The sequence below is a fragment of the Grammomys surdaster genome, unplaced genomic scaffold (assembly GCF_004785775.1).
Source record: "Grammomys surdaster isolate TR1022 unplaced genomic scaffold, NIH_TR_1.0 126298, whole genome shotgun sequence".
NCBI classification, from domain to species: Eukaryota; Metazoa; Chordata; class Mammalia; order Rodentia; family Muridae; genus Grammomys; species Grammomys surdaster.
In genome coordinates this window covers 4,531,441-4,543,520 of record NW_021621098.1, presented here as the reverse complement: position 1 = coordinate 4,543,520, position 12,080 = coordinate 4,531,441, and the positions used below count along the sequence as shown (strand labels likewise).

The 12,080-nt window shown below is 43.9% G+C and overlaps 1 protein-coding gene across 2 annotated transcripts in view; it reads right to left on the bottom strand.

The window, feature by feature from the left end:
• The window catches only part of Znf521 (zinc finger protein 521), a 278,862-nt gene that overhangs the window by 150,211 nt on the left and 116,571 nt on the right, over positions 1-12,080 (bottom strand). For both annotated transcript variants that reach the window (XM_028759505.1, XM_028759504.1), the window contains one exon: positions 4,488-7,840. In XM_028759505.1, the coding sequence (XP_028615338.1) occupies positions 4,488-7,400 (2,913 nt within the window). In that variant the 5' untranslated portion in view covers positions 7,401-7,840. The remainder of the gene's footprint in view (positions 1-4,487; positions 7,841-12,080) is intronic.

The following is a 12,080-nucleotide window of genomic DNA, read 5'->3' as shown; positions in this document are numbered from 1 at the left end:
GAGCAAAGTTCAAGAAACATTTTTCATGAAGTCAGAAGACATCAAGCAAGGGAGATGGGTTCAAATTCACTTCCAGATGCCTCCACCATGTGACAGCTGCCTGCAGTTAGCCTTCCTTGAGTGTCACACACCTTGACTTGCATCCGTTTGGAGGACTAAATAGTATCACAACTCTAGATTTATATATAAATTTAAATCGGCTCAAATATATAATCTAGTACCAATCAAATGATAAACCGTTCAGTCTCTGACATGCAGGTGAGTGAGTGTCTACTGGCATCCCTATGTGATCACAAGTCATGGTTCAGTAAATTCGAATTCTTGAAACAAAACTCTGTGTCTGGGCTCTCTTGTCTCCTGTCATCTTCCTCTCTCCTTTGAAGCCTCATCACGGAAAGATGAGAATAGCACCTGTGCGGCTTTGCGGTGGAGGCCTTCAGAAAACCCAAGGCCTCTAACACAAAAGTCATGGAACCCACATCTCATTTGTCACAAAATTCACCCCCAAATCACACACCTTTTGGCTCTTGATAAAGACATATAGTAACTTCCCTTTTACCTGGTGTGACCCTCCCCAAATTACACATCATTTAAAATGGAAAATTACAAGTTCAACATAACCAACCACAGATGTAAACAAACCCTTATTACATAATAATTATATAATATCATTTCTTCCCACTAACATATTATATTAGTGGTAAAATTATTTAAATAGAAACCTTTATGTGTGTTTGGGCATTTTTTCTGTAATACCAGTGTATATTCCTGATTTGAGAAAGCATTAGTTGCATACAACTTTATAATTGAAATAGAATAATGAATTTTAAAATAGCAATAGTAATGGCAATGATCATATTGGAAAGAATTATTTAGATTGTTATGAAAAAAGAAAATATTTATAAACTAAATCCTAATATCTGGTCAACGAAGGCCATCTCTGTAAGCATTTGTTTTTTAAAGTAAAGTTTTAAAGGGAGATAACTTACTGCATAAAAAGTTGTTTTGACCATTGATAGCTAAGTACTTAAAAACCATTATGTAGATGTAAGTGTTTTAAAAATATTCTAGTTATTTATGTACAGACTACGAGTAAACTTTTTATCATTACTATTTTGGGAATAATTAAAGACAGGCTATGGTTTGAGGATAAGTTTTCTGACTGAGGATTTACCTCAGTGATGGAGATCCAGCCTAGGAAACACGAAGCCCTAGGAAAAAAAATAAGAGGCTAAGAGTGTTTTTCCAGACAAGGAATTCTAACTGAATTACTATGTCCATGTTCTTCATATGTCTGCTTTTATTTTGTAAGCATTCCATTTCAAATAGAACAAATAAACAATGCAATCTATAAGTATCAGAGGTCTAAGCCATGAGCACATAAGGAAAAAGACAGGCACAGACATTTTCAGAAGGAAGCAAGCAGTCCGATCTGGTCTTGACTGTCAACACAGAAAATCACAGTTACACAAGCATGAATGCAGTCATTCTAACCTGTTTACATGCTGCTTAAGTTAACCACAGACACTCAAACTCCGACAAAAAGGAGACAAGCGATTCTCTGCACAAATGTTTTAAGAACAGCTTATTCTGCAACTTTAAACACAATCTTGAATTTGTGTGTGGAGTGTGCACATATGTGTGGGTGTAAGAGTCTGTGCATATTTGTGTGGAGATTGGAGGTCAACATTGGGTATCCTCCTTCATCTTTACCATCCTATAATTTGAGGCAGATCTCTCAGTGCAGCTGACTGTCCTAGCTAGGCTCCCTGGGGAATAAACCCAGGACCCTTCTAGCTCTATCTCCCAACTGGTGTGCTTGGCTTCCATCTGAGTTCTGAGGATCGTAACTCAGGCTCTCATGCTTGCATTGAAGCTCATCACCCAAGCACTGCAGCCCCTTGTTTCTAACATTTAAAAACATAAAACAGCTTAGGAACAGTCTAGAAATTTTAAGATTGGCCCTCTTATAATAGAGATTCTACATTGTAGAGAGAATCTCTTATAAGCAATACTTGCCAATAAAAAAGCTGACAGCCAATGAGCTGAGGCAAAAAATAGGAAGTGGGATGGAGGCAGGAAGAGACCAAGGATTCTGGAAAATAGTGACAGTATAAAAAGGAGAACTGAGAAAGACAGACTGAGGAGAAGGTTGTAAACCAGCCGGTAGAAGAACTACGGGAGAAGAAGAGGGGACTTGAAACCATGGGCCAGGACTGAAAGAGCAGTAAGGAGCTGAGAGGAAGACACTGAATAGGTTAGATAAGTTATGAGCTGTTCATGCTCATGGCTAACACATTTAATGATACTAACTTTAAAAACGGAAAGAAAACCACATACAGGCCTTAGAAGAAAAATTAGAACAAAAAAGTATAGAATGAGGGAGATTTGAGAAGACACTCCAAGATCAGCCTGGGGAGATGGGAGGAGACAGACACATGGTACCCGAGCACAGGTAACTGTCCACGAGACAGAGTGTAGTGGCTGGGATACTTTAGTTATGATCCAGTCAAAGAAGAGCAGAGTTATATGGCCAAGGTATTTACAAATATATTTTGAGCCCGAGTCTCATATCTGGAAGCCTGGGGCTGGGAGAAATAACAGGGCCTAACTTCTACACTAGATGCATCTAACTTCTGCTAATGCAGCTATTTCTGTTGCCTTAAGCCTGTGATACTCTGGCTAACAGTATCATTAGCATATCCTACCATTGCATATTGTCTTCTGGGCAGTGAGGAAAATCTTTTGCACAACAGAAGTTTTTCAAAGTGCCCACAATAAGAAGAATGGATTAAGAAGTGCAGTTTGCTTTCAGACTCAAACTTGACATTATAGTTTAAGAAATATCTTTGTGTAAGGAAATATCAAAATATATCTGCAATGGCATTCAGGCTCATTTTTAAACCAATGGAGGGAAGAAGAGAGAAAGGGAGGAAGAAAAGTGAGAAGAAGGAGAGGGGGCAAGATTGCCTTGGGCTGGTAAACTGCACAAGCCACAAGCACGTTTACCATGCTATCTCTTTATATAAGGACACAGGCACACACATTCACCATGCTATCTCTTTATATAAGGACACAAACACACAGTCACCATGCTATATCTTTATATGAGCACACACACATTCACCATGCTATCTCTTTATATGAGCACACACACATTCACCATGCTATCTCTTTAATGTTCATGCAAACACACAAACACACATATTTACCATTCTATCTCTTTAAGTTTATACAAGCTCAAACATTTCTCAAATAAAAAGTTTGGGGGTACGACTTGTTTCAGAGAGTGCTGGATAGGATGTGACACCTAAGCCAGGAACCACTCTCCAAACTATTTTCTTCCAGCTGTCTCCATCAGTCTGAAAGGATTTCATTTATTTAAATTAGAGGAAAGTACAGATTTACTCAACCAGGGAAGACAGAAGATCAGCTTCAAAGTTTGGGAGTCTGCCTGTCACACAGATGCCACCTTGGGTGAGGATGGGCTCTGTGTTGCCTGTTCCATTCTCCCCTACTGGCTGCCTGATGGCTATCTGTAGGGAGATGCCGGGAACCCTTCGAGAGAGTTGGAGTGCAAAGACAAGATAAGAAGCATACAGGAACCCCACCTGGAAGGGACAAGGATCTCCCTGGGGTTTTTGTTTGGATGGATCTCCAGATAGGAGCAGGTAGGGAAGTGGGGGTGATAAAGCCAAAAGGAATAATATTTCACAGAGTCCTCCTCTGTTCAGCTTTGAGGAATGAGAGTTTATAAAACTACAATAGCACTGTTAATGAATGTGCTTCTCCTACATATTGTAACAAAGGAAGGAAACATGGAGACACAGGACTCTGGAACTGGGAGAGGAATAAACATTCATTTTGAAACCCAGAGATTAAAGGGTCTGAGATGGTGTCTTTAGGCAAATAAATGTGGGTGCTTTGAAAAACCCCTGTTGTGTAAAGTATTTTCCTCACTATCCCGAAGACAAAGAAAAACAGTGAGTGTTGTCACCAGTGTATTAAAAAGACACCCTACCTAATTTGTTACTAGCCAACGTGTATATATATGTATATATATATATATATATATATATATATATATATATATTTGACTCCAAGCCAACGTGTTGGCTCACACGCTGAACTCGTGTGCCATTATCTCTTTGCCATACACACAAATCATGGCTGGGGATTTCAATGTGTGGTGAAGCTACGGTGAGATTCCAGATCTCAGTAGGATTGGTGTGAGAGCCAGTCTCTTCAGTCATAGAGAAGACACTGTCCTGGGGAGACTGGAATTAGTCCTATTTTGCACCATTCAAGCCACAATGCTACTTATCAAGAACCAAGTAATTGCTAGTTAATGGCTATAGGGAGAAAAACACTGCATTTCAAACTATGAGACTCTTGGCACACGTGACAAAGGTAGATAAGGCCTTGACTATACAGTGGGGGTTGCTTTTGAAGAAGGGGAAACAGCAAGCTTGAGAAAGGCAAGTTACCTCATCTGACTGGGAGGGACTGATTCTGGGCATGGGCGACACTTGAGGCGTTTTCAACTGTGTGCTGTTGGCGTCTGGCACGAGCTCCCGGTGCACCGTCTGGATGTGGTTCTGCAGTTCACTTTCAGACTCAAACTTGACATTGCAGCTTGAACAGCGTGTCTTCAGTACCCCTGCCTTGCCTTTTCCTTCCATGGCACTCAGACTCTCATTCTGGCCCAAGCCTGGTCTGCTGGCGCCAGGAGGGAGACTGAGGCCCGGGCTACTACTCTTACTGAGATTCACACAGCCGGCACACAGACCATATGGCAGGCCGTTAATGTCAAGTTTCACCAGATCTTGCTTGGAACGGAACTCTTTGAGGCAAGATGCGCACTTATACAGTTTCTGAATGTGCTGACCACGCCCAGTGGTCTGCACGGAGGACCCATTCCCTGTCTTCTGCATGTGGAAGGTCCCATGGATTTTGAGTTCCAAGGTGGAGGTCACAGTCTGCATGCACACCACACAGCGAAACCCAGTCAGGGAATTCCTCAGGTCAGGGTGCATCTGGCAGTGCTCCAAAAACTCCTCTTCACTCTGCAGGGGCATCTTGCAAATACGACAGTTTCCAGTATCCAGGCTCTTGCTGTGTGTGACTTTGTGTTCCGTGAGAGTTAACAGGGAAGGGAAACGCTCTCCACAGATAGGGCACATGTAGTGTTTGACTGGGCCTAAGTGGGTCTGCATATGCTCACGGAGCCCGTTTTCAGAGAAGAAGGTTCTTGAGCAAACGTTGCACTTGTAATTCCCTTTAATAAGCTCCGCTTTCTTCTTGACGATGGCACTCTCTCCGGGTCTGATGTTGTGGTCCCGGAGCTGGTGGTTCTGCAGCAGAGTCTCCATGGTGTAGGCTGCCCCACAGATGTCGCAGCCATACATGGGTTCAGAGCTGTCCACGTCTTCCTCACTCCCATCATGGCTGTTATGGGACTCCTGGCTGTTGGTGAGCAAGGTCTGCAGCTCGGCCTCCTCCTTCTGCACTTGCTCAGAGGCCCCATTTGTGCCACAGTTGGGGGTCTTGGTCTCAAACACACAGTGCTTCTCCCGCAGGTGCTTCTCCAGCAGGATGACTGCGTGGAAGGCCTTGCTGCAGAACCTGCAGTTGTACTTCTTGCTGTGTGTGGTGATGTGACACTGCAGCTCCACCTCTGTGCCAAATGACTCCCCGCAGAAGATGCACTTGTGCACCTTGCCTTGGTTCTCCAAGTGGTTGTGCTTCACATGCAGCTGCAGGTCAGTCTCATTGCGGAAGTCCCAGTTGCAGGACGTGCAGCGGTACACCTTCTTCTCGTTACTGTGCTTCACAGCCAAGTGCAGCTGGATAGAGACCTTCGAGTCGAACACTTCCTGGCAGAGGGTGCAGCGGAAGAAAACAAAGGTATGCATGTCCAGCAGGTGCTTCTGGAGGTCATCCACGGAAGTGAACTGCTTGTCACAGCTCTCACAGATGTAGTAGGTTGAGGTGATCATGAAGTGGATGGTCACGTGCTTTAGCAAGGACTCTTGGTTGGGGAATTCTTTGTTACACTGAGGGCAGGTCAGTTTCGGCAGCACAGTGTCCAAATGGGTTTTGAGGTGAGTCTGAAAGCTGTCTAGGGACGTGTACTTAGCACCACACTGATTACAGATATATTCTCCAGCAGCACGGGCAGGGCCACCTCCCACTGCCTGCATCATCTTAAGAGATGTCTGTTCTATAGCCACAGGAGACAAGGGGCTCAAGGCCCGGGATTTCTTTCCATTGTGAATATAATTCAGGGCCAAGGGAATGTTTTTATGATTCTCTTTAATATGCTTATTCAGTTTAAGAACACTGTTGAATATTGGCGAATTTGTACAATAGGAACAGGAGTAGACTTCAACTACTGGCTCTTTTGGAGTCCCTAGTACAGGAGACCCAAACCGGGAGCCACTGAGGTCACAATGGACCTGTCTTATATGCTCTTCAAGGGAAGAGTCAGTGAGAAATCCCATGTAACAATGGGGACAAAAGAACGCATTGCTGTCCTTGGCTGTGGGATTGGCAAACCCATGAGAACATCGGATGTGCTCCTGAAGGGTGTTGAGGTCATTGACAACTTCAGAACAGAAGTTGCACTGGTAAACAATGGCAGGCATGGCCGAAACAATCAGGCCTGGGTCCTGAGCTTCGTGCACTTGTTTAAGATGTTCATTTAGGTTATAGAGTGAGGGCAAGACCTCCAAACAATACTGACAGATGTGAGCCTGCTCGGGCTTATCTAAATGCATAGTTTTCAAGTGAATCTGCAGAACCGCGAGACTCGAAAATAACTGCTTGTTGCAGTAAATACAGCTGTAGGTGACTTTGGCCTGTTTGCTAGAGGGGCCAGTCATATCGGAGGTCTGTTGAGCAGCTCGCTTTCTCCCACGGCTCTTTGGGATTGGTGGTGCGGCCTCCACCATGGTTGAGCTGTCCACCGAGAGGTTAGAATCTGGAGTCGTGCTGGACACAGAGGTGTACCCCACCGTGACCAGGGAAGGGCTGTTGCTGTGATTGCAGGACTCCGGTTGCTGGTGACTGTCCATGTGGCTGTACAGCTCCTCAACAGTGAGGAAGCTCTCTGAGCAGATGCTACATGAGTTCTTCTTCTCACCCCCATGCACCTGCTCTATGTGGTTCATGAGGGAGGTCTCCTCCACAAACAACTCATGGCAGTACACACACTGGAGGGCTGCTCGGTCCTCATTTGGGGAGCACTCAGGGTGGCACTCTGCAATGTGCTTCTGGAGGTCTTCTGGGAAGTCAAAGCCTTCCTCACACTGGCTGCACTTCTGAGTGTCCTTCATCTTCCAGTCCTCCATCCTGGAGCCAGACTGGGAGCCGTCCTTGTTCCGCTCATGAACCTGCATGTGTCCATGCAAGGAGCTAGAGGACAGGAACCCTCTGCGACAGACGGCACATTTATATGGCTTGTTGGAGGTGTGAGTCTTTAAGTGGATCTTGAGATGATCGCTCCGGGAGAATGCGGCGTCACACTCACTACAGTGGTACTTCTTGTCCCCTGTGTGGAGCTTTATGTGGCGGTCACGGCTCCGCTTGTGTTTGAATAGCCGACTGCAGTAGGTGCACTTGAAGGGCAGCTTGTCACTGTGGCTCTGTTCATGGTGCTTTAGGTAGCTGAGGCGGCTAAAGGACTTGTCACAGAACTGGCAGGGGTAAGGCAGTCCAGGGCCACCTTCTTCCTCTCCGAAATCACAGCCTTCACCATGGCTGGGGGAAGTCTGGTCTTTACTGGAAGGTGAGGAGGCTGGCCAAGAACAGGTGGGGTCGTCCTCAACATCAACTCCATCTGTAATGAAGGGCAACAGGACATGTTATTACACATGCTGAGAATTCAAGAGTGAGCGACTTAGACCGTTCCAACACGGACACACGCTTGAGCCATCGTGAGCCTTTGCGGGAGAGAAAGGAGTGAGCATTTCAAATCTGAGCCCTAAGCTTTTACTCTTCATTTACTTTTTGCTGGTTTGTAAAACACAAAAAGATATTAAATAGTTCTATGTCTAAATTACCCCTTTTATTACTTTTTTATCATTTTTCTTTAGAAATGAGGCATATATTACACATTGACAATTTTATTAAAATACAGATTTTAATATATTTAATGTTTCTTTTGTATTCATTCTACAATGATTTGCATATTCTGTGAGCATGGGAAGAAGCAAATGAAAAGAGGAAATATTACAGGAGTGATTTAAAATTAATACAGTCAACCCAGATGTCTAATATTTAATAAAAAAAAAACTCCCTCTGCATTTTGCTTGTTTTTCTATAAAAAGGTAATTCTGCAGACCAAAAGTCTTTTATGGGGTTCTTATTGATACAGACCTTATTGCTTTCAGCAAAAAAATATTAAAAAGTAAGCACATGAAAGGAGACAGAAAACACAATAATAATTATGTCTTGTGTAATGAAAGACAACCAGGTTTTCCTCAATAACTGGAAGATTCAGAAACTGTAGGCCAAAAAATGGATTATTAAATGTTAGAAGGCACTGCGACATATTACATACAGCTAGGATCAGCCAGGATCAAGGAAAAAAAAAATTGCGAGTTTCAGGAGGACCAGATCGTAATCTTGAGTTTCGTTGGAAAAGTTCAAGAGGTGGCCCACCATCTCTTCCTTCTGTGAAAGGAATCAGCGGCCGGGACTTCCTTAGCTAAACAGGACCCGCACTTTGAGGTGAGCATAGACAAAGCGACTCATGAAAAACTGGAAACAGGAAAAGTGATAAAATGATTATGGTAAATGCAGAGAGATTTATGTGCAACAAGAGCAGACAGACGAGGCTGCCAACCAGATACAGCTAGCATGGGATGCGCGAGCAAAGACAGACAGACGAGGCTGCCAACCAGATACAGCTAGCACGGGGTGCGCGAAGGACTCCGCCTTACATGTACATTAGGTGAGGTTTTTTCTTACATGGTGTACGGCCCCATTTTACCTGCTGCTTTCCTGACACCAAAATAAAAAATAGACTGTCTCAAGACATGTTGTAAAATCTCTTTTGCTTTTTATAATTTCTCACTCAAAGCCAGAAGAAGTTTCAAAAGTGTTCAGAATCCAAAAGATAGTATTTTTCAAAGGTAGAGAAAATTAAAAACAGTACAGGATGGTTGGAAGAGGGAATGACAGCGTTTGGTTACAAATATAGGTTCGACTGTAGTCTTCTAAAGTTTTTGATGAGAAAAGAATCCAGAAAGCTCAGTGCTACAGCACTAAGCTCACAAACGTGCACCATGGTGGATACAAAAGCAGAAACGAGCCGGCTTTATGAAATGAATTCCACGTCTGCTTTCTTTAAGGTAACAAGATTTTACTAGATTGTCAGCCTCTTCCTTATCCACAGGAAACAGATGAAGATCGTTCCTTTCCTGCACGGAGAAACCGATGACAAGGCCATCTCACTATCAAGGCCAGATGGCAGCCCTCCCTCTCACCCTGAGAAAACAACCAAACACCATTCCTGGATCCCTGCCCACTGCAACAAAGCAAGCTGAAAAACCTCCTGATTCTGTCTCCTTGCTTCCATGACTCCCAGCCCCTCATGTGTGAAGCCTCTGACAGGCTTGGGTGTTAGCAGATAAGAGTTATATGGACATGTCAAACACATATGCAGACAAGATCACAGTACACATGGAACCAAAAACTAAACCAAAAGGAAACAAACAAACAAAGAAATCAAGATGACAACAGCAAAAACAACTCAACAATGACTGAGCTTTCCCTTTAAAAGATATGTACACTTGGTATCCTTGAAATAACCTAAGATTCCTATAGATTCTTCCAATTCAAATCATTAATAAACGTGCTCAGCATTCGAGGTTTCAAACTCTGCCATATTTCACACTTATCTTTTACTTATGAATCCTGCTGTTTTATCTGAAAACATCTTCAAGCACGTCATCTCATTTGCTCATTTGGAGAAAACACCGAATGAGCATCCACCATGCCTCTAGACTGGGAAGAGATGAACCATGAGCCCGAGATCCTAGCAAGACCACTTATTAAATCTAACACTATGTCTGGATGGGGTGCATCATCACTGTAGATGTATGAATAACTGTGGAGTAATGGGCCATGTAAAAAGTAAGTATACAATTCCTGACTCCAGATATGTATAAGGAATTGTGAGGCAATGAGGATATTACAAAGGAAAAAAGAAGCTCCAATCCTTGACACCATGCTTAAATCAGATATTTATCTGGGTCTATGCTGCACTCTATCTCCTATGCAAGTGTTCTCTCAAGCTTGAAATTTCACTGACATGTTGAGGGAGATAAACTTAGGATCAAGCTTTTGTTTTTGACTTCTGGAATTCAGAGTAGTTCTGGAAAGCTTTTCCATCCTGTTCCATCCTAGCCTCATCCCTGTAGTCTAAGAAAGAACATAATAATCACCTAAAAACTCACACCTCTCAGGGCAGAAGAGAGTGGACTGAGCAGAGGGAAACCTAGAGCCAAGAGTGTTTATTCAGCAGAGAAGGAGGGAGGGAGGGAGGGAGGGAGGGAGGGAGGGAGGGAGGAGGGTGGGAAGAAGGGATAGAGAGGATATGAATAAATGAATGAATGGATATGAGAATAAAGGCCTCTTCTCCAAAAGGTTGATTTCTGCTTTGAAATCAAAATGGTAAAAGGTTCACTGGCCAGTGCAATAAATATGCAGGCAGAGGAAGAAACTAGAAACGAAACCCTCTAGGGCTAAGTCCACATGCTAATGGGGTCCTGTCCACTCAAGTCTCCCTTGGTGGACTCTGTCTGCCATTTCACCCCTGAGGTCTACCGATTCTTCCAGGACTGCCTATCCCCATTAACTTAAGCAGTGCAAAGGAATGTTTCAATTGCCAATAAAATCTCTAGAAGTGCAATTGCACTTTGTAATTCATGGGAAAACCGTGGTGAATTCTTTCAACTCCAGATTCAGAATCAACTGGAACTTTCTCCCTTTGTCGCTTACTGTCTGTCCGTATTCTGGCAACTCGTGTGGTACATTACGATATGAGGTTCTTCTGCATGTCCATGTTAAATTTTAGATTCTGGAACCAGCCACTTCGTCATATTCTTTGACTCACTGAAAGCCAAGGCAAGATCTGACAACTGGGGGGGAAAGTTTGCTAGAAGCCCACTCTATGGCCTGAGAGGCTATTTAAAGATGCAAATGTGTGAGTATAGTTAGTGCAGATGTTTTTCTACAGTGACTGCACTTGCTGAGTTCTACCATTTCCATAAAGCACATTAAAACAAGTGTGTGAACACTTGGAGATGAAAGTCTCTAGCACTCCCGAGACTTTCCGTGGAAAGTAGAGCCTCCTGACTTTTCTCCAGGCAGACAGGAATGCCCATGATTCAGCAGCCTGAGTAAATAAAAGAGGTCCTTATTTCCTAATTTTGCTGGCTGGCCACACTGAAGTGGCCTCTGAGCAGCTGCCAAAGGGGATGTAGAAGTGGAGCTACACCCAGCAACTGAAGGCCTGTCTTTGTTAGCCAGCCAGGCTTTCCCGACCATCTTCTGGCATCGATATGGCCATATCCTGCAAGGAAGACCTCCATCTCAGGCTCAATGAGTCTCCAGCCTGCCTGAGAGGACAGAATACCCAATTCTGCCTGGTCTGTGTAAAGGAGGACAGCTGGAAACTCAGTTAGCAGCAGAACAACACCTGTTCGGTCATATTATGGGCAAAAGTGCTTACCACACCAACAGGAGAGTGAAGTCAACTCATATTTCCGCCTCAGCTAACAAGCTCCAGAGCATAACGTATGGTTGTGAAGTGGGCCTCACACACCATTCTGGAAGCAACAAGCAAAGATGGAGGGGATTTCTATCCCAGCTATTGCTTATAGAACCACAGAAACACTTGGCAGGACCACCCTGTCATCCCAAGGAGCAAGATAGTGAGTCTAAGTTTATAGCCTGTCTTTGTGGAAGGGAAGCACTAAAGGTCTCAGGCACTGTTGGCTGGCCAAACTAAATAAAAACAGCCAAGAGAAAAATACTGCCGAGAGAGAGGCGGGGGGGGGGGGAGGGGGGGG